The sequence below is a fragment of the Tiliqua scincoides genome, chromosome 1 (genome assembly GCF_035046505.1).
Source record: "Tiliqua scincoides isolate rTilSci1 chromosome 1, rTilSci1.hap2, whole genome shotgun sequence".
In the NCBI taxonomy this organism is placed as follows: domain Eukaryota; kingdom Metazoa; phylum Chordata; class Lepidosauria; order Squamata; family Scincidae; genus Tiliqua; species Tiliqua scincoides.
The window spans coordinates 131,141,002-131,164,423 of NC_089821.1; the positions used below are offsets into that span (position 1 = coordinate 131,141,002).

Here is a 23,422-nt window from a genome sequence, read left to right on the forward strand (position 1 = left end):
CAGGACAGCATTGCTTATCATGAAGCATGTATAGTGAATACCAATGACCCTAGCAACATAGATTTTTAACATTTTGAACAAGACCTCAACCAAATGCTGTCATACTGAGCATTTCTGATGGCATAACCAAGCTTTTCACCAGAGGAAAGTCTAGTTTGTGTCTGGGCAAAAACACTTCAGACTACAGATGTATGTTCACATGAGAGAATGCTCTTCTATTTTAAAAAAATCTCTAGATGGCTAAGACAAGAGTGTTAAGTTAGGCCTTTTCTATGACATGCCAGTTTTCTATATGCAAATTTTTGGAATTGTGGAGCATTTGTCCCATCATGCAAACTGAAAGTGGCACAACTTTCAGTGGTACAACTGATAAACCAAAGGTTTTTCACCTTCATAGCTGAAAACTGCAGCAGAATAATGGCACAGTTAAAAACAACATATGAAAACCACTATCTTCCCTATTTTTAAATACATCCAGAAAATGTAAACTTCCAACAAGAACCACTTGCTAGCAGAGATGGCCAAGATGCTCCTGTTACAGGATGAAACATGAAATGAAATGTTCTCTTTGAACAGAAATGGTATCCATTAAGGTTTATTTCCCTTAAATTGTGAAAGGGGAGAGGAGAGTGTCAAAACCTAAAATTGTTTCTGGTTCTTTCTGATCAAGATCCAAAGCAGAGAGAAGTGAAACACACTTTGTTTTGACACTAACACGCAGCGCTAAATTTTGGGTTACAAAAGTCAGCTAATAAAAAAGTGTGCATTTTCTTTCTTACAAAAAGGTGAACATACCAGCAAATTACAGGGAACTATTATATGACAAGAAGAAGTGGGGTTAACACACTGATTTATAAACAGTTCTGTCACACATTAGAAATTCAAATGCTTGCAAGGAAATGTCAGTGTGTGCTTCATTTTAATACACACCAATGACTGGCTATCAAAGTGATCATTTAAAAAGGAACCAAAATGTTTCTCATATTACATAAAAATGTTAAGTTCTCCCCTAAAGTGATTTCAGCTTTGAAGTCCGATATTTGCAAATGTCTAAAAAGAGTTCCATTTTAAATGTTACAGATTAAGAAAAGCTGTCAACCACAGAGCATAGAAAAATCATACAGTGTTGGCTATCTTCTGCAAAGGGGAGACAAGTGAAAGCAATCTGTTTTCTGACCCCAGAAACCACTGCCCAAAACTTTGGCTGTTCCAAACAGTTCATTCTCTGTCTCAGCATTGGTTTAAAAAAATAATAAAAGCAGCCAGCAACTGGATTTGAAAAATTGCAAATCTTCCATCAAATGGCATAATCGTCATGTTCCCGAGGGCTAAAGGCAGATGCCCGTAGTATTTCCAGGGAATTTACTAAGATTAGGGTTCCTGTGAGGTGCTTCCAGCGTTTTGTGATAGGATTCTTCATCTTATCGAGACCAATATGAAGCTCTTGAGTAACATCACGGTAACTGTCGCCCATCTGATTGCTCCATGTTAGCATAAAGTCATAGGCTGGTTTCCACATTGCCTGTAAAAGAAACTGGCATTAATTCAGAAGAGCTTTGTACCATCCATGACGATACCGTGACACCATAAATTAGGAGTATTATTCTGAGGTTCTGCCCGACTCTTCAAAGTATACAACATAAATGGGCCAGGAGAAAAGAGCAAACTAATAACAGCAAAAGCAAATACCATCAGACTTCCCTAATGAAGTTTCAGTGTTGCAGGAAAGTGACCATTTATTTGTAGCTCTATTACACTTCAACTGTCCTTTTCCTATTCACCTTCGAACATGTTGCAGCCCTACAGCAGCCTTTTACCCAGGGCTTAACAAACTTGATTTGGATCAGGGAACCAGCCCAAACATTTAGGAATCAGATCTTCCTTTCCTTTACTTAGTCATCTCCTGTGATGTGCAGGAGCAACCCACAACCTTGTGCCCCACCACTGCTACAACCAAGGAGAAATGGGATGAACATGGGAAGACAAAGAGAAGTCTCTGTATTTGGGAAATGGTTTTTTTTTAAAAAAATAAAAGCTTTTAAGAGAACAAGAGAGATTGTTTAGAGACCCTGGTGAGGACTGCAGATATGAAGGTGGATGAGAGATAGGGTGGAAAGGCTAGATGACAGCAATAAAATGATCTTGATGAGTAAAAAGAGGAGCAAAAATAGGATGCAAGAAAAGGATCTGAAGAGAGAAACACACACAAAAAAGTAGGAAAGAAGTTGGAAAAGACAAGCAAGATCTTCCAGAAGTTTCTGTGAGTGTGCGCACGTCCCGCACCCTTCCTCCTTCCCTTGTAGGGCTGAAGAAAGGAAACTAAAAGGAAAAAGAATCATTGTTATGTTCCACCTCAACCACCCATCCTGTACATTGTCAAAGCACCGTCCAGTCCTAGCCCCTTTCTCAGGAGATAATGACACCCAAAGGGAAACATAGGACTTTCTGAAATACCACAACATACTGAGCTTATAATAAAAATACCTGAATGGCCTAGGCTACACAAACCCTATATCGGAGAAAGTTTCAAACATGATAAGAAACATGATACATGATCAGAATGCCAGATGTAGGGGAGAGCACCAGGATGAGGTCTCTTGTTATCTGGTGTGCTCCCTGGGGCATTTGGTGGGCCGCTGTGAGATACAGGAAGCTGGACTAGATGGGCCTATGGCCTGATCCAGTGGGGCTGTTCTTATGTTCTTATGATACTGAATCCAGAAACAATGCTGTCAAATTAGATTTTAAGTACTTCAAATTGACTTTTAACTCAAATGTCATTTGCAAAGTGGCTTCTATTTATAGTATTGCTGACCTTTCAACCATGCAACTGTTATTTCAGCATTATGTAGTGTGGCAATCATCAGCTGGATGCAGGAACCAACTCTACAACTTTTCCAGTGCTGAGAAACTACTTCAGGCCTATGTGAGCATGCCAAATAGAGATCTAATCTCTATGTGGCTGGCATATATTCCTCCATTTCAGACTGTGAGCACCAGGGCTGATTGGCTACATCATACCAAACACTGTTCGTGATACATGAACCATATGCAAGGCCATGGAAGAATTCATCTTAAAAAGTAGTGCATTTATTTCTGAGTAGCTGCATTTTTTTGACCACATGACAAAAATAGCCATGTACCTCAGATATGATTTTATCATCATTCAAGATAAAAGAGGGTAGCTGAGTTCTATACCAAATGGTTTTTTTTTTTAAAGCCTATTGTGCCAAACCAGCCATCCAACAAACCCAGAACACATTGCATGAATGCTTTCTTACTTCACTATCCACAGCTCCATTCTTGTCCCGATGTGGGGCTTCATAGGCATCCATCTGTTGTTTGGAAACCTTAGCCAATTTCTCAGCCAGTTCCCTCCAGCGCTGGGCCACTTCTACAGCAGTGGTCAGAAGCACAAAGTCCTGAATTAGTCTGACAACCAAACCTTGGCAGTCCATTTTCAGTAAGGCCTGAATGCATACAAAATAAATCAAAATACTGTGTCAGTTATGGGTGCCATCTTTGCTTGAAGTACCAACAGATTTGTGGGGTAAGTGAAGTAAGGTCAGGAGACATAGGATCAGGAGACACAGGAACACTATATTATTACCCATGCTCTTCTTCAGTTTACATTCAACAATACAATGATAGCCATGGAAGCGGACTTTTGTTTCATTGTTTAGGCTCTCTAAGAAAGGTATGTGGGAAGACAGAATTCTTGCTACCCCAAACGGAACTATCATTCCCTGGAGGAACTTATACCTTGACTAGAGCTCTCCAGAACACTCCTTCAGGCTGGATGTTGAACAAAAGAGGAACAAGGATGATTAAAGGACTGGAGAACAAGCCCTGTAAGGAAAGGCTGAGGGAACTTAGTATGTCTAACTTGGATCTAGTTAAATCTTCATAAAACCACCTGCACTTCAGTTGCAAGGCTTGGAGGCTTTTCCATCACGCCCAGTTTCTCTCCGTTTCCCCCCCGCCCCATTATGCACAACATCCAGCGTGAAGAAGAATTCTGAAAAACTCACTAATCTTGCTCAGGGTTGGGTTGGGGGAGGGTGCTTTTTTCTAAAAGAATAACATGGCTACCAATGATTTCTTAACTGGAATTATGTATCATGAACACACTCCCACTGACACATACTAAGAAATTAAGGATGTACTGGCTGATTCTGTTTGCATTCTGAAAACATACAGATGGATCTCTTCAAATATGTTCAAAATATTTCCCCTGTCATCAGGCTGTATGTCACTTTGTTAGCCTTCCTGCTGCTGTGTTATTCTTTCCCGTACTTCAGAAGAATGCCCTTCTACAGTAATTATTAACTGAAGTGTCTCCTTTACCCAAAAATCAGCAGGAAGCATCCCAAAGAATACTCAACATGCAAATCATGCTTCAAAGGAATTCAGGAAAAACATAATTTAACTGTCTATATGTGAATTATTTGGTTGACATTGCAAAATAAGAGGGGGGATTTGTTTCTATATACCGGATCAAGGAAAGTAGCTTATGAGCATGGCTATGCATACTTTGTGATTTTTTTTTTTTAATCTTCTGTACAGACTATCCAGGATTAATCGGAGGCATAGCAATCCAGTTATTTCATTTCTACCAAAGGTGGTGGTGAACCATTCCAGAGGATGGTGTCAGGTGTTCTGTAACATGGCAAGGCATAATGGGCTGCAGTGATTACAGGGAAGCCTTGTGGAAGGGCCATCCAGTTACATGAGAGCATCCTAGTTTATGAGGTTTCCTGGTCAGTTGCAATATTTGTGGTTTCTGGCATTCCTACTGGGAAGCAGCATGCTTATGACAGCAGCCTAGCTGGCAATTACTGCAGAACTTGCCTGTTCTCACTGAGGCACTAGACAAGTGATTTGAGCCATGGTCAATGGCAAAAGAACACTGAGCATGTTTAAAAAGCCATTCTTCCTTGTTCTTCTTTCTTCCTCCCTGCTCCTACCATGAAAAGCCACATTGGGAGATGTGATTTTCTGATAGCTACTGCAGGGTATGCTGATGTCCCAACAGGCATGGCATGAACACTGAAACTTCTCGCCATCAAATTTAAATAAGTCTATTTGAACCAAAAGACCTTGACCCTAGGGGCACCTCCACCAATCTGAGCCCCACATGCTTGTTTTTGTTCTAGTGGCTGCTGCAATTAACATTCTTATGCTCTAGGCATCCACCTTATCCCAATTCTACATTCCTATGTCCCTCCTCACCCAAGAATTTGGTAAACAAGTGGAGCTTGGAAGATTCTCAAAGCAGGTAGAATAATGAGCTTAAAATTCTATCCCTTATCCCCATTAACTGAGCAAAGAGGCACTTTTTCAAGTGGTGCTGCTCTTACAGGGGGAGAGCAACTGTCCCTCTTCACCATATCACAGTGCCTTTTCTAGTACCTGTTGCTGGTTTTCTTAATGCATTTTTTAAGACAGTGAGCCCTTTTGGGAAAGGGAGCCTTTCAGTCATTTGATTTTCTTTGTAAATTGCTTTGTGAACTTTTTTTCTTGGCAGGGTAGACATGCCCTCAAGCCAGTCAGGACTCCCCCTCCCCCATACTTCAAAAATACTAAAATTGCCCTGGTTTAAGGAGCCCCATTCTGAATTCTTGCCATGGAATTTATGTCATTTTTTCCCATCTCTGCACATGTGAGGTTCCTGCTGTGCATTATTAAGGCATACTAGCAAATCTCCATAATTCAGGCAGCTGAATTAAGCTTGGACCATGTTAGTTTCTCTTGAAGGGTTGGTGCCCCTGCACAACCTTCTTCCCATCCATTAACACATTGTGACTTGATAAGCCACTCCTTGGCTCCAAGTCCCCCAGCTCACTCAATGGCAACTTGCTTAGTATCTTCAATGGCATGCAAATCAGCAGGTGCAAGGAAAGTTAGTCCTCTTAACTAAACTATCTCCCCCTATTCTATCAATCTACCTCCTCTGTTAAAGAGGATTCAGGTCTTCAACCTCTCCTCTCCAGCAAAGAGGTGGATTTCACAAGTTGTGAATGATAGCCCTCAGCACATGAGAGCTAGTCAGTCTCCCTCCTTCCATTAAAACCCATGACTACACCCCCAGCAATATCACAGCATCTCATGTGTGGATCACAGGACATAGTCTCTCAGCTCTGGTCAGTTACAGAACAAAGATACTGTATTTCTAAAGCATCTACTTAGTTCTAAAACATAGTGAACCTATTGCTTTTTCCCTCTCCTTGCCATTGTCCTATACTGCATTCATTCAATGAAGACACATTGGACACCTGGTTACAAGCCTTTAAGTGCCAATAGTGTGCCCACCATAAGCCAACAAAGATTTCTGTACATGAACGAGTGAGACAAGTTTATTCCCATATGCATGACTCTGCAAAGCACTCTCACTAAGCACAAGAGAAATGGGAATTACATCTCTTACAATTAACTGCAATGCTGCTATAGCAGCACCAAAACAAAAGCCCTGCTGTAAGGCCTCATACAGTCATTTCTCTTTATACGCACATTTACTTTATGCAAAGGGGCAGAATTGCCACCTACCTCTTGCTATCTATGTTCTTGGGGCCGGAAGGTCTCCACACAGCTATGAGCAGGGAGGCAGGGGCCAAGAGAGGTTGTGGAAGGAGAAGGAGGGACAGTGGAGGGACACAAGCATAAAGCAGCACCTGCACTGTGCAGGGGGAAGAGGAAGAAAGGCCTACACTCATGTATGGCCAGCGTGGGAGGGGTTGCAGTAATTGCATCCAGCCAATTTTACTCCTTGTATTTTAGAAAGTTGTCTAGATTGGGTCAATTTTCCACATCAAACAGGCATTGACATTGGCCAAGGAAAGTAGTCTGAAAATTTCTGTCTGCTTCCAGACATGCCCCACCATCTTGGGCACCATTTAGAGGACTCCAGCTGAACCTTCACAAGCCTGGTGATGATGAGAGGTCTCTGGAAGGCTACCTCAGGGCTGCTCTGGGGTCTGTGTATCACTGGCACCAGATAAACTTGGGAAATAAGGGAGGCTCATTAGTATAGAGATTGCCAAGCTTTGTTGCACATACAAATAAAATTATTAGAATGGTGGGGTACACACTTCAGAATTTGGTCAGAAAAAAATTGTTTTGCCTCTTTGTTTTTGGTAATAAAATAATTCCAAACTTTAGGAGAAAAATCTGTCTCCTAAAAGGACACCAAACTACAAGACAATAGCAAACCAAGCCCTCCTGCTGCTCTAATTGCAGCACTCTTAGTGCTACAATTTGTCTCTTTTGGCGGCCAGATTGATTTGGTCTTTCCCCATCATCCTTGTCTTGCTGCTGCAGCTGGGAACAAAGAAAACACGCATGACAAGCTACAGCTTGTGTAATTCAGTGACCTGTAGCTCTATATTGGAGGCTCAGTCATTTTCTGATTCACCTGTGTATTCTCACCCCATTAACTTTAACTATCAATTCTGCAGAAGAATGCAGGAGTACATACCTTCAAGATTTTGATGCATTTTGTCTTTTTTTTTTTTTTAAGGTTTTCTAGGCAGCATTTGGCCTCCGAAGAGGGTTTTCCCTTATAATAATAAAGGCATAATAAATAAAGGGTTTATTTATTAATTTATTAATAAAGGGTTTTATAAACCCTTATAAAAACAAACAAGAATTTCTTGTTTCATGTACCTATTTCTTGTACTCCAGACTATTAAAAAGGCAGTAATATTCAGTAATTGTAACACAGAACATTTGTTTGAAGTGATTTACCCTACATTTGTTTGAAGTGAATCCCATTGTGTTCAAAGGGCCCACCCCTAAGTAAGTTTGCACAGAACTGCAACCCTAGTTACTTTTTCCACAGGCTCTTAACTCAATAAAGTGAAAGAGAAGCAGGCAATCATTCCTCATGTAGCGAGAATACTTACTGACATCAATTCCTTCTGGAAAGATTTCCTATCCTTGCTCTCTGAATTATTACAGTCTTCTTTCAATTTCTCCAACACAGAAGCCACACATTCTGGTTCATTGTCCAGTTCTGCTCGACAGAAAAAAGCAAGAGGCAGATTGCCATATCCCAGTGCCTCAGCAAATGTGCGCCAGCTGCTGATGTTTTCCATGAGCAAAGTCCTCACTGAAGCATAGATATAGGTGAGAAATTTACAAGGCCTCAAGATTTGCTCAAGCAACATATTAGTGGTAAGTTCAGGTCCAGAGAAATAACTGGGCTTGATTTTCCCAACAATTAACACATTTTTGGTATGAACCAGGCCAACTTTACCCTGATAATAACCAATATACCATTCCTTGGTCCAGAGCTGACCTTTCAACTTGATTTTCTCCTCACTTAGTAAAGCAATGGCATCCCCTTTCTTATATTCCAAGAGATAATGGTTCTTGTTTTGCCGCACCACTGTCTTCAGCAATTTACCGTATTTCAAGCTTGCCACTGGCCGGTCTTGGAAGACGGGATATTTGGCAGCAGTGGCAAGGGGTGACAAGATGATTTTCCCAACCTCATTTTTCTTCAGAAACCTTCGCGGACCAGTGGACCGGATGGCACTTTTTGAAGGTGGCTGTGGTGTTTGGACACAGAACTGAGTCAAGATGGTGTCCTGATCATTCTTCACTTGTATCCTCAATGTGAAATCAGACAGCTCATTCGGATCATGAGACATGATGGGGAAGATGAGGCGGCTTACTTTCCCCAGCTTCATTTGGAAGCCTCTCACAATTTTGGCCTGCTCATTGGCTCTCACTTCATAATTAGTCATGTTTGAAAACATACAAATCTTCAGGTCTTGTGACCTTGCCAGGATGAATTGATGTTTACCCCACAACTGCAGTGCCACAGGTGCTACACAGTGTACTTGACGTGTCACTTCATTTACCAACAATGTCTTTGGGGCACAATCATGTCCAAAGATGGCAACCACTGTTTTAAAAGAAGGATGTATGTGTTTTGGACCATAGACACCCACTGTGATTTTTTTACCAATGTAATCCCAAACAGTGTAAGGATATAGAATGTTCTGCCCTTGGGCTACAACTGCTATGTACATACAAGGCTCCAGGTTCTCCAACTGAACCTGTATTGTGTCACCATAGCAACAGCTTAATTGAATTGGTGCATACGGACCTTCCTTTGTGTCACTTCGCAGGCACTGCACCGCTACTATACTTTTACTCACAATGTCATTCTTAACTTCTGCTGAAACTTTCATCTCTAGTATGATGGAAGTTCGAACTTCCATGTTGCTCAGCTTAATCTCCAGCACAGGGCTGATGGTACTGCATTTGTCGCTATTGAGCTCCAAAGGTGGGTCCAACAGAGCCTTCATGGAGATCTGTTGAGTATCCCCAGGAGCTACATGTCCTTCTGGAATACGAATATTAATATTTGTATCTGGAAGTTGAACAGCTCCTCCAGAACTATCCAGCTTGCAAACAATGTTGGTTTCCACAGGTTGCGTCTGTCCCCAGCCAGGGTTCTGGCCCAGGAGATCCAAGTCATGGCAAGATCTTGCCAGTTTTCGATGGTTCAACCATGCAGTTCTGAAGTCTTCCCGGCTTTGGAATTCCTCAGGGGTAGGAGATTTCAACCCAGTAAAAAAGCCCAATGATGCTGGAGTTTCTGACTTTGCCTGGAGTACCGAGAGTTCTGACAAGCTGTATGAGCGCTTGCTTCTGAAAAAAGGATTGTCCCGTCTGCTTGGCTGCTCAAACTCAAATCCATTCATGGATGGAACGTCATCGAGGTGGTTGCCTACACTGCTATTTGTTGCAGAACTAGACCCTGTAAATGCAGGCACTCCTGTGTCAAAGAGTAACAAATCCAAAGTAGTTTGGCGGGAACTCTCCTTGTCCCTGTCAGGCATTATCTGTACATTTCCATTCACAAAAGGATTAGCCTGGATGTTATTCAAAAAAGGGTTGTTTTTGGCTACCTTCCATTTTAAGTCTGTCCAGTCCCCAAGTAGATCAAGCTCTTTGGCTCCTTCATCAGAGCTTTCAAGCAGATTGTCTATCATTCCACTGTCCGTTAATGAAGAGTTGCGGTAGTTTACAGGCTGGACGTAAGAGGATGGGATGTAGCCCATCTCAGTGGTATTGTGAGCATACCACCACTCACCTCCTGAGGTATCTAAGACATAAAGGTGGTCACCCTTGGAGAACTTCAAGGTGGTAAAGTTATTTGGGCAGTAATCTTTGATTGCTACAACTTCCTTTGCATTTCCAAACGATGTAGGATTGTCTACCATCAAGGCACTAGGAGAAGGCACTGCAAAGCAAAAAGCAGAATATCATGAGCAATGGCAAATGAAACCATGATTTGGCAGTATTGCACATATCTCCACTGAAACACAGTTGCTTCCTTCTTAAAATCACAAACACATTCTTCTTTCAACAGCCACTCTAATCTGCCAGTCCCCAGAGGTTCCTCACCATTTGGTTTTGGTTAGAGCCATACAGCTCACTGTCTTCTTGGATGTTTTCATAACAATTTTTATCCTCATTTGTGATGACTAATGCATGGCTAAACCCTCAAGAAAATGCTATGATGCAGCTTTGCGCCAAGAGCACAATAGGAAAATCAGTGTTACTGGGAATGACCTTGACCATGAACTTATCCAGCCTATAAAGGAGCTACAAGTACAACAAATGCTGAAAAGTATCTTGCATGTACAAGCACAACATTACTCTTATACTTCTCACATAACTTGGGAATCCAAATCTAACATAGAGCCAAATATAAAAGACCCAACAATAGAAAAAGTGGGTCTGCTGGCCTGTGTCTTCCTCCCATCCTTTTGGATTCTCTCTCATTCTGCTGTGCTGAAAGGTAGCTGGCAGTACGTGCTATAGATTTAAAATAAGGAATTAGTCTTAAATGGAGCATTTAATGTCTGGATGGGACAGCCCTGAAGAAATGTGTTCATATTTTTCTACGTTTCTATTCAGACATCACGGCAAACCTTAGTTAAAACCTTCATCAAAATTTCTTAATCATGTTTGTGACTGGCTGGCAAACCAGAATCAGCAATAGGTTTTATAAACTATGGCTTGTGCTAAATATGATTTGGCATGGATAAATCATAGTTACAGTTATAAGTTACAGCTCTACTTGTGGAGGCCTCTGTACTGAGAGTTTTGAGGGTAGACAGAAAATGAAAACTATTGTAAACTACAGCTTGTCTGCTATGGGCTTGGGAAGCCATTCCTGATCATGGACAGCAGAGATTGTGATTGGCATGGTCTTTGAACTCACATCAGCCATGTGATGTGCAAGCAGATATCTTCTCTTATGGGATTTGCATTTGCTCTCATAATACAGATACAAATCTCACCTTTGACAGAACTGAAGCTGGTTTCTGAGAATTCTTCACTCAGATCAATGAGCGTCCCCTCTGATTTGCACCGTGGGAGGCCACTGGCATTCACCGCACGGATTCTCTGGGCTGCCATCTTGAGATCTGTGCCCTTCCCTGAGACTCTTAACAGGCCATCTTCTCTTAAACGTTGTGGCAAACACTCTGTAATTGACCTTCAGAAGTTCTAGCTACCAAGGTGCTTAGGAAACCAGTCAGCAAAGGAAAAAATCTTTAAAAAAGGAAAGTTAAAAGTATGGTTACTCTTGAGGCATTTTCTACTTTACTGCGCAATTAAGATTACAGAAATGTGTATTTTTCAAATTAAAAGCATTTTATTCTGAACAATCTAGGCACATTTTATTGACAACAACCTTGGTAACTTTGAGCAACAGGACTTCTTTAGGGCTCTTTAGCTGATGTAGCATAGGGGCTAGAAGAGTGAGGTGCATGTCAGGATTTCCCTGGTTCAAATGTTGCCTTTGCCATGAATTCTCGCTAGATAGCCTTCGACAAGTCACTCCCTCTCAGCCTCACCTGCCTAGATGCAATATGGGGATGATACTACTTGCTCACCCTGCAGGGCTGTTGTCCTCACAACATCGTATTAATACACATGCAGTGCTTTGTACACTGAACGCTTTGGAAACTAAATGCTTTCCATATGCGCTGCCTCCGACACATCCTCAGCATCACCTGGCAGGACAAAGTTCCAAACAACACAGTCCTGGAATGAGCTGGAATCCCTAGCATGTATGCACTGCTGAAACAGAGATGCCTGTGTTGGCTCGGTCATGTCGTGAGAAAGTATGATGGCCGGATCCCAAAGGATCTCCTCTATGGAGAACTCGTGCAGGGAAAGTGCCCTACAGGTAGATCACAGCTGCGATACAAGGACATCTGCAAGAGGGATCTGAAGGCCTTAGGAGTGGACCTGAACAGGTAGGAAACCCTGGCCTCTGAGCAGCCCGCTTGGAGGCAGGCTGTGCAGCATGGCCTTTCCCAGTTTGAAGAGACGTTTGGCCAACAGACTAAGGCAAAGAAGGAAGGCCTATAGCCAGGGAGACAGACCAGGGACAGACTGCACTTGCTCCCAGTGTGGAAGGGATTGTCACTCCCGAATCGGCCTTTTCAGCCACACTAGATGCCATTCCAGAACCACCATTCAGAACATGATACCATAGTCTTTCGAGACTGAAGGTTGCCAACTACAGCTTTGTACACTTGGAGAGTGAGCAGTTCATCGCAGTCCATGAAAATTTAACATGGATTTAACATGGATTAAGTGATATTTCCATTGTTAAAACTGCATTCAAGCTACCGTACCAGGATGATCTCTATTTGTTCTTAACCAAATCAGAGATTAAGAAACAAGAATCTAAAGTTCTCGGTGGAAGTGCTTCCTATACCTGTCATCTACTTTGTACAACACAAAGCATGCCTCCCCAAAGAGACAGATTTATTTTAGGGGTGGGTTGATCACTCCCTTGATATTTTTCATCACTAGTGAATCATGCTTTCCTCCTATTAGTTTTGAACTGCAGCTTAGACTTATTTTAGATAAAGTAGAACTGAGAAATTCAATTCTGTGAGTGAAAATACAAAGTACAGAGCAGGAACATTTTCCAGCAGCTTGTCACCAAAGCAAACCAGGGACTGAGTAGCCAAAAAGCATCACAAACTAAAATGCCCTCTCATGATTTAATTTACATTTGGGACACAACTGAAACACAACACTGTACCCCTAAACACCATGAATGCACTTACTCTAATTGTTTGGAGCTAACCACAATTACTAATACTCCATCTTCATGTAGTCGCTTTGGGCTGTTTGCTCCATCTATCCCAGCATCCAAATGCATGATTACATGGAGAAAGTACTGCCTGCCTGTTTTACCAGTTCACAAGTGTACTGAAATGTCCACGATTGTGACAGCAGATAAATGGGGTGATGGTGGAAGACGACATCTGATTTCCTTTTTCTCAACTGCTGTTTGATGTATGAAGTTATACAGCTCTGAATGAAGTTAAAACAGTTTTGCCTCCCGGCGCTGTCAGAATCTACAAAGCAATCCAATTCAGAATTCTGCCAAATGAAATAAGGATTATCCCAATTAATGACACAGCTGGCTTTGAAATAAGAATTGGATTAGCCTTTGAACAGAATGTATTTACTAATCTAACTGTATTGTGGTAAATTGCCTCCAGGCTATGGATGGAGTAAAATACATGTCATATGCAGTTTAAAATATTGTTTAATACAATACAGTTGATGAAGCTGCAACTTGAAGTGAAAGATCTGCAGAGAAGAACTAATTAGCTCTTTCCCTTCATACAATTTTCTGTTGAAATGTGTCCTTCTCCCAATGCATTTTGTTGCTACTATACATACCCATAATCTTTCCCCTGTCAGGGAAAATTATTTGGGGAGGCAATTTTCAAAGAAGCACACTACAAGTGGGATCAGGTTAAGAAGTTACTTGATTTCATCAATGACACAATACAAAACAACATGCCAGAAGATTATGATCCTTGATGCTGTCCTACTATAACAGTGATGTTCAACCTTTTTCAGCTCACGGCACACCGACAAGATACTAAAATTGTCAAGGCACACCATCAGGGTTTTGGCAATTGACAAGGCACACCATCAGGGTTTTGGCAATTGACAAGGCACACCATCAGGGTTTTGGCAATTGACAAGGCACTCCACGCTGTTGGTGGGGGCTCACATGCTCCAAAGGCCCTACTAAAAAGTAACCCTCCCCCAAACCCCTGTGACACACCTGCAAACCATTCACTGCACACCAGTCTGCCATGGCACAGTGGTTGAAAATGGCTGTACTATAAGTTCATATGCTTTCCTCTGCACTGCCTAGTTGGAAAGGAAACTAGAAAAAGAAACCACATCATTTACATTTGTCTGGAAACGTGGCAATGCAAACCAGGATTGTAAGAATAAAGGTTAGTCCTGTCACCTGCTTGGAAGACACTGATAACCAGAGCAGCAGGAAAAGATTTCAGCCTGGAGCAATGTTTGAAAGACTTGAGGTTGCAATGCTAAGCACATCTAGGAAGCAAGACCCATTAAACTTAGTGAACATTATTATAAATGTAACATGTACAACACAACACACACCCTAGATACTTAACTCACTTTCACTAATTCTAAAATTAAACCTACAATAAATGAGAGGATGAATAGCATCCTAATACTTCTTGTTCTAAACTAAGAATCCAGTTTTCAACAAACATATCTGAAGAATTTTGCTCTTCCATAAAACTTATAATAAGCCAACAGTCATTGGTGCTATATCCCAAACCGGTTTTAACCAATTATCAGTTGAAGGAGATACCCTCCACAATGCAGCAGCCTTGCACAATGCTATGAACATTATTTCCATTGAATTGGGCTATGTATTGGTGTTTCTCCATATTGGGTCATGTTCATCCCAAGACTCTTGAGGATTCCTATACTGGAGGCGGTGGAGAGCTGCCTGTGCTGCCACTCCTGACAGGCAAAGTTGGGCCCAAGGACAACATGCTTTGAGGTTCCAATGCTCAAGCCAATGTGCCTGTTGTGTGACACCACAAGCAACCACTCCTATAGGTGGCTGGTAGAGTAGGCAGCCCGAGATACATGTGAAGCATTGCCCTAGGCATGGGGTGAAGAAGCTATAGTCAGCCAACAACAGTCTCTAGGGCTGCCTACTGGCCCAAGGCAACAGAAAAGGTAAAGGCAAATGGTGCAGTTAAGGTGGGAAGTGATAAGCAGCTTAAAAAGGGCTAGGGAAGGCACACAGAGGCCAGAGGCTGGTCAGGCCTCCAAGCCAACAACCATGGAGAAACCTGCACCCTCAGGATGATGTGCCCAAAGCAGTGGAAGAGGCCTGTGAGTGAAGTAACTCCCTTCCCACTGCAGGCTCTGAGGCCATAGGAAGAAAGAGGCTGCACCAGCCAGAGATGGGTCAGGACATTGGAAAAGGCCACGGGTGGAGGGCCTCACTCATGCTCATTCTCATGCTAGTCCCACAGTAGGGCTGGGCCCCAGGACCCATACATTTCAGTTTTGTAAAACCATGTAACTCTTCTAAATTTGTTCTCCACTCCATAACCTAGTAATTTTCTTAGGTAGTGGTGACTAGCTCCTATACCCCAAAGACTGGTTCTTCCCCACACAACTCTTTAATCAAGTCTTGGCCACTTGTGGCATGCAGAGGGAAGAAAATATCTGCAAGAGAAAGAAATTAGCAGGAAGCAGAAACCAGTTCAGGGATTTTCAACTTCTCTCATCTTACGACAAGGTGCTAAAGCTATCAAGGCACACCATCAGGTTTTTGACAACTGAGAAGGCACACAGCACTGCCAGTGAGGGGCTCACATCCCCGAAAGACCCTGCTAATAAATGACTCTCCCCCAAACTCCCCAGCCCACCTGTTCTTGTAAGACAGCAGATGTCCCGACAACATGCCAACACTTCCAAAACTTCACACAAGTGAAGGCTACACTTAAAGATTGGAGGGTCTCCAGAAAAAACCTCTAATTGCTTTAAAAAAAACAACTCTGTCTCCTAATTAGCTGTAATCAAAGATTAAAAATTTAACTATTCTAAAACATTTACCTTCTACACATGGAATATTACAGTTTGGCACCTTCAATGCTTTAAGCAAAACAGAGTATGGCATTCAGAGTGAACAAATCCAATAGGCAAAGAGGCAAAAAAGGAAGGCCCATAGCCAGGGAGACAGACCAGGGACAGACTGCACTTGCTCCCGGTGTGGAAGGGATTGTCACTCCCGGATTGGCCTTTTCAGCCACACTAGACGCTGTGCCAGAACTACCTTTCAGAGCACGATACCATAGTCTTTTGAGACTGAAGGTTGCCAATACTACCGATTTTAAAATTTCAGAATAAGACCATCAGTATTCCTTCTGGTGCTAGAGATTAAGGAATCAGAAAAAGCCCAAAAGGATTAATATCATAAAAGCCTGTTTCAGCTATCAAATTGTCTCTTTTTATCAGTTTTTAAAGAACCAATTTCTTTAGGAAAAAAACATTTTAAAGCATGGAAGTTTGAAGGACTCAACCTTTTTAACAAGTGTCAGAGATAAAGACAGCAGTAGAAAAATATTTACTCCAGCACTGTTGACATAAAAAGACAAGTGTGTCATCACAAGCCAAAGAGGTGACTCATTTATTCTAGGGTTTCAGCAGCACAAGTCAAGAAAGTACTCAAAAGTATGAGCTGTACTAACCCTTCCTCTGAAAATGAGTCACAACAGAATGAAAGAGGCAGGAACTCTCCTGGAATAAGCAACAGCATTCTGCCTAATTGGTTTGGTGGTTTTGGCTAGCAAAATGTGTTCAATACTTGTTCCAAGTAGTAGATGATTTGAACAGGAAGAATTGCACAAGGTGAACCCAATACATGGAAATAAATTGGTGTAACACGATGGCTAAAACTCAAAGATTTTAAAAACTAGATTGTATCTAAACTAATTAAAAAAAAATAAAGTTCCAGCTTTGGCAAGTCTCTCTTTTAAAAAGAACATTTAAAAAGGAACTATTCTCTTTGAAGAAGAGCCCTGCTGGATCCAACCAGAGGTCCATCTAGGTAAGCATCTTGTTTTCATCAGTAGTCCAATAGTTCCTCTGAACAGCCCACAAGCAGGAATGAACGCATAGCCGTCTCTCACCATTGCTCCCCTGCATTAGGTTTTCAGAGGTACTGTATATTGCACTGATCCTGGAGAGAGCGTAAAACCATCACGATTAGTAGCTGATGATAGACTTGTCTTCCATGAATTTGTCTAATCTCTTTTTAAAGCCATCTAAGCTGATGGTCACCACCACACCTCGATGTAGCAAATCCCAGAGATTAATTATGTCCTATGTGAAGTACTTCCTTTATGTCCTTTCTAATTCTCCTCCTAACCACTATTCTATTTGATGACCCGTGGCTCTTATGTGGTGATACAACCCAATTTTAAAATGATCTAACTCTGCAAATGTTTTTGAAACTGATCTCATTTAAACATTTCTTACTGCAATTTGCAACAAGATGCAAAAATAAAATGCCTCAATTAACAAAGATCACATCCATCATTGAGACAGAAATTAGTGAAGTCACAAGAAATGAAAGTGCAGTAATCAGGTAAATTAAAAACAAAGAGGTGGCATTCTGACCACTGCTTCTACTGTCAGGAGCTCTTTCCATGGAAGTTTCTGCTATGAACAAAGAAATGTTCCACTAGGATTCCTGTTCTTTTCATTTGCAGAGGAAGCACTAGACAGGGTTCTACCCAAAGTATAAGTGCTTATAGATGCAGTTAGCCAAATATATCTTCTCAACAAAACTGAGGACATAAGGGGGTCATAGGAAGATGATCATGGTTAGTACATGAACATGATTCTCTTCTGAAATTAGGATACATTTTTTCCTTATTCTTTACAGAATATGGTTAAAAACACCTACATAAAGCAACCATAGTAACTCATGCACTTCTTGATAGTTCCAACTTCAACATGGGCAAAGTTCTTGCTCATCTATCCAAATTTCTCATTAATCTGTCTCTCTGAAAATATCTCCTGGTGCTAATGAAATATCTAGATCAGAGCTGTCAAACTCACTGCATACAGAGGGCATTCATGAGGCCTGCTGGGGGCTGGAAGTGATGTCATTATTCAGGATACAGGAGAGCCCATTTTCATGTGTCTGCCCTTACAGCAGTAACATCACAGCACTGCTTAGCCACTGAGAGTCTGAGGGTTAAAAACCGCATCAGGTCCCCAGACCCTATGTCTGACACCCCTGATCTAGATTAAGTCTGTTTTCAGTTTCCCCCAGTTTTTAAAACACATTGAATGATACTATTTGTGGTGACACTGTGAGTGGTGAACTCAATACACCACTTAAATGAGTTCTCCAATCCCCCTTGTTAAGCCAACATTCAGCCCAATCTAGTGCCTTTGTTGTGTAAACAGACACTCCCTGCCAGAAACTAGTTGGCTGTACAGGCTACTCTTCACATTAAGGGCCTCTTTGTTGTGTAAACAGACACTCTGCTGCAGCCCATGGGAGTCCTGACTGCCTCATTAAGAACCTCTTTGTTGTGCTTTGACCACCATCATATATGCAAGTTGTTGTTAAGTGAAAGGTTATTAAGCAGCGGATGCCTGTATTAAGACTTTGGCCACAGAACAGACTTTAATAGCATTTTGAAACTATCAAACTATCTCCAGTAAAAGGTCCCTTTTCCCTGAGATTCACTGTGCTATGAATTGTAATTTACATATTAATAGTGATAGACATATGAATATAATGCTATGGCTCTGAATGCCAGACAACCTTCCTTTTGATAATCTAAGCAGCTCTAGCTACTCTTGGAGGCTTATCTGATCAGACGAATCATGGCTACTGCTAAGCCTTTCCCCACTGAAGAAGTTAGCTTTGGAACTCCCTCCTGCAAGAATGTTCCCTCCTTTCCAGCTTTACAAAACCCAACTGTTCCACTGTGCTCTTGTGGGTTGAATGCTGGTGTTTTTCTGCTGTTTGCTGGAATGACTGATTTTAAACTGATTTTGTTTCATAGGCTTTAGGACAGATTGTGTGCGAGTGAGGATTTCATACTGTTTTTTAAACTGTTCAAAGTTGCTTTGGCTATGTGAAAAGTGGAATAAAAATTGTAAATAAAAACATTTTAAATGAAAAAAACTTTCACCTTAGGTTAGGCTACACACCGAGAACTGGCATTCTGGCTGCCCCCAGAAAATACTAATCATCACAACATTTGTATGAGTCATGGGAGGGTAGTCTCAGTGAGGTGGTAAATCTGCACATAGCTGGACCACTTTCAGACTGCAAGTGGAAGTTCACAAGAACGAGTACACCTGTAAATAAAACATACCCTGAACACAAAAAACTAACATATCAGGGAGCAAGGTTATACCTTATCCTTTCTCCTAATATGTTAATCTTTTCTTTTTACACTATGGAGAAGTATTCAGGGATGTAAACATTCACTTGCACTTTGAAGTAGCACAACCCAGGAGGATGTAGCTTGAACATCCTCCATGGGAACAAGAATACAGTCTGCTCAGTGACATTATGGGATGAGGAGCCATACAGAGTGAATCATATACGTATAATGCATGCACATCCACATTCATTCCATTCTTCATCCAAAAAGACCAAATTCACACCAATAACAGCCAATACAGATCTGTTCATATTCAATTTTTCCAGGCAATGTTCAACAGAAAACCATACATTGAAGTTTCCGACAAATTCATGATGAGTAACTGTGTTTTTTAAAAATGGCTTTTAGCGCCAGCCATTCTAGAAGTCTTGGAATCAGTATCTACTATCCCATCAGTATCTACTATCCCATCCGAAGCGGCGTGAAGCAGGGCTGTGTTCTTGCACCAGCCTTGTTTGGGATCTTCTTCGCTGTCCTGCTGAAGCAGGCCTTTGGAACTACAACAGAAGGCATCTATCTCCGGACCAGATCAGACGGAAAGCTCTTCAACCTCTCCAGACTGAGAGCAAAGTCCAAAGTCCAGCTGAAATGTCTGCGTGACTTCTTCTTTGCTGACGATGCAGCTATCACTACCCACTCTGCCAAAGATCTCCAGCAGCTCATGGATCATTTTAGCAAGGCCTGCCAAGATTTTGGACTGACAATCAGCCTGAAGAAAACACAGGTCATGGTTCAGGATGTGGACTCACCTCCCTGCATTACAATCTCTGAGCATGAACTGGAGGTTGTCCGTGACTTTGTGTACCTTGGCTCAACAATCTCCGACACTCTTTCTCTCGATACCGAGCTAAACAAACGCATTGGTAAAGAAGCTACCATGTTTTCCAGACTCACAAAGAGAGTCTGGTCCAACAAGAAGCTGACGGAACATACCAAGATCCAGGTCTACAGAGCTTGCGTCCTGAGTACACTTCTGTACTGCAGCGAGTCATGGACTCTTCACTCACAACAGGAGAGGAAACTGAATGCTTTCCACATGCGCTGCCTCCGACGTATTCTCGGCATCACCTGGCAGGACAAAGTTCCAAACAACACAGTCCTGGAACGTGCTGGAATCCTAGCATGTATGCACTGCTGAAACAGAGATGCCTGCGTTGGCTCGGTCATGTCGTGAGAATGGATGATGGCCGGATCCCAAAGGATCTCCTCTATGGAGAACTCGTGCAAGGAAAGCGCCCTACAGGTAGACCACAGCTGCGATACAAGGACATCTGCAAGAGGGATCTGAAGGCCTTAGGAGTGGACCTCAACAAGTGGGAAACCCTGGCCTCTGAGCGGCCCGCTTGGAGGCAGGCTGTGCAACATGGCCTTTCCCAGTTTGAAGAGACACTTGGCCAACAGTCTGAGGCTAAGAGGCAAAGAAGGAAGGCCCATAGCCAGGGAGACAGGCCAGGGACAGACTGCACTTGCCCCCAGTGTGGAAGGGATTGTCACTCCCGAATCGGCCTTTTCAGCCACACTAGATGCTGTTCCAGAACCACCATTCAGAGCATGATACCATAGTCTTTCGAGACTGAAGGTTGCCAACTACGGGATCCCATCTTTCCAGCCCATCTGGGAAAGGTCATGCCACCTCAAACACCACAGCCTGCCTAGACCACTTTTTTTAGTTCATGAAGCTATAACTTTCCTTTCAACATTTTACTGTCACTCTGAACATTTGTATCTGAAATGTCTTGCAGATATAAACATTTGCAATGTTTAAGCAAATGGAACCAATAAGAAGAAAGGGCATCTGTTTTAAACTCAGTCAAAATTGACATCTTAAGTGATATCCAGTTCTTGTAGGATAATTATCTTTCCTCTAAAAAAAACTATTAAAACATCTCAGTACAAAACAGTGTATTTAAACCTAAACAGAGGTTAGGTTTAAAGAGGCTGCAACAAACTTTGCTGGCCTGCTGAACCAACTTTCAATTCAAAATGTATTCTTGCTTTCTTCATAGCCAATACCGATGTCTCCACAGAACTAGATAAACAGCTGTAATTTATTCGGTGTAACAGCACTGGACATAGCACTGCTACATTCCTTGCAGAAGGAATGCATAATGTTTGAATCAGAGCACAGTAACCTGAATTATTGGAAGATTGCCCACTTGATTTTCAAACCAAACAGCCACCATAGCTCAGTGATTGAGTTACAGAGTTATGGCTTTGCATATACAATGTTAGGGGTTTGATGTCCCCTCTACTGTAAAAAAAGAATCTTGAGTCACAAGGCTGGGAAAGACTGTTGCCCAAGACTTGAGCCAAGACGGTTGCCAGTCTCAAGAGACAATACTCAGCTAAATGGGACCAATGATCCAACTCAAGACAGCTTCACAAAACTGCACCCTCTAATTTTTAAATTTAAACAAAAGTTATAAACATCTCTGGAAGGAGAAAAAAGTATCCCCCAAATGCATGATTTGAAGGATCAAGTTCTCATTTGACAATTAATTACTGCAACCATCAGACCACTAATAAGAGTGCCACAGTCACTAGACCAGTGATTTTCAACCTTTTTCGTCTCACAGCACACTGACAAGGTACTAAAATTGTCAATGTACACCATCGGTTTTTGGACAATTGACAAGGCACACCTGGCTGTTGGTGGGGGGCTCGTATCCCCAATGGATCTATTAATAAATGACCCTCCACCAAATTCTCTCGGCACACCTGGGAACCATTCGCGGCACACCAGTGTGCCACAGCACAGTGGTTGAAAATGGCTGCACTAGACAGAGACCAAATGGAGAGAATGTTATCATGCTAATGGCAATACCTGGCTGTAAAAGGCAAGGTGGCATTTCATAAGCATTCCTCTTAAACTGATCAAGGCTTTCAGAATTATGAAATGCATGGTGACAAAATGTTAATCTGTCATCAACACAGGAAATGGGCATCAGTGATTATCAACCTGGCTCCCCACCACCACCACCACCACCACCACTACGCAGTTGCTGCTTCTACCATATCTGTTGCAATGATGGGATGCAGAGCTTCTGTCAAATGGAATCATCACAAAGCTATCCAAGGACAGGAGCCCACAATCCTGTACATAAGATTTCAATTACTTCAAGAGTAGTTGCCTTATCTATAAATACACAACACCACTTGGGCAGTTTAAACCAGCATTCCCCAAAACTGCAGCCCAAAGCCACATCAGGTCCACAATCCGCCTTTTTCCATCCCTTCCATCCCCAAATACCTTTCTTCGGCTGCTGAATGAAGTGACTGCTGCGCTGAACTGTTCCCACTAAGAGCTCAGCCAATGAGTGAGAAAGACAGAGCACAAGCAGTTGCATTTTTTTTTTAAAACACAAAAATGTTTCTCCTATTGTACTATTTTCTGTACAAAATGGATATTTTCTAGAATTGACCATTTCCAGCACTACCATAAGAGCAGAATTGAGTGATGTGGCTCTGGCAGCTGGATATTTTCAGATCCCCAGTTTCAAAGTATCCTAAGCAACACAAAATCCTAAGCCACATAACAGCCTATGATTGCATAGGCTAGTACGTAGCAGAACATATGTGCCTTTGAGTGTAAACACATTATGCAGATTAAGTGCCACTTTGTTCCAATGCAATGTATTTTGAAGAGCTGCACCTCTCTCTCTCACACACACACACTCACAGAGAGAGAGAGAGGGGGGGGAGGGGGACACACACCATATTTCAGATTAGACAGTTTTTGGTTAAGAAAAAATATTTTTCTCTCCTGCAAATCGGTACTGAAAGCTCATCTGTCATTCATTTATTCCACCAGAAGAGACAATGTAAAACTACTCTCCTTTGATACAATATCATGTGGATGCTACTTCACATGCTGTACTGAACAATGTGATAACACTGTTTATGCAACTTTAGTCCATTTAACTGTGCAGCCGATGCCATGCACAAAGTGCTATTGTAAGGTTGCTAGGAGTGTTGCTTAGTGAATGAGAGCCACATGCACAGCAAAGATGTAATACCAGTGTCTTGACTAGCAGGAAAAACAATAGAATCAGGTGACTACCAAAACAAGAACAGGAAAGAGCAACAAAAACCTTTGCATG

General features: G+C 42.0%; 1 protein-coding gene across 7 annotated transcripts in view; it reads right to left on the minus strand.

Moving 5' to 3' along the window:
- Window positions 1-562: 562 nt before the first annotated feature.
- LOC136651950 (SH3 domain-binding protein 4-like) overlaps window positions 563-23,422 on the minus strand; it is a 165,428-nt gene continuing 142,568 nt past the window's right edge. For 6 of the 7 annotated variants that reach the window (XM_066629171.1, XM_066629103.1, XM_066629021.1 and 3 more), the window contains 4 exons: window positions 11,322-11,574; window positions 7,902-10,255; window positions 3,282-3,470; window positions 563-1,522 (listed from right to left, as the gene is read on the minus strand). In XM_066629171.1, coding sequence (XP_066485268.1) covers window positions 1,298-1,522; window positions 3,282-3,470; window positions 7,902-10,255; window positions 11,322-11,439 — 2,886 coding nt within the window. In that variant the 5' untranslated portion in view covers window positions 11,440-11,574 and the 3' untranslated portion in view covers window positions 563-1,297. Of the gene's footprint in view, window positions 1,523-3,281; window positions 3,471-7,901; window positions 10,256-11,321; window positions 11,575-14,128; window positions 14,234-23,422 lie in introns of all 7 variants that reach the window. The other variant, XM_066628933.1, reaches the window with a different exon arrangement.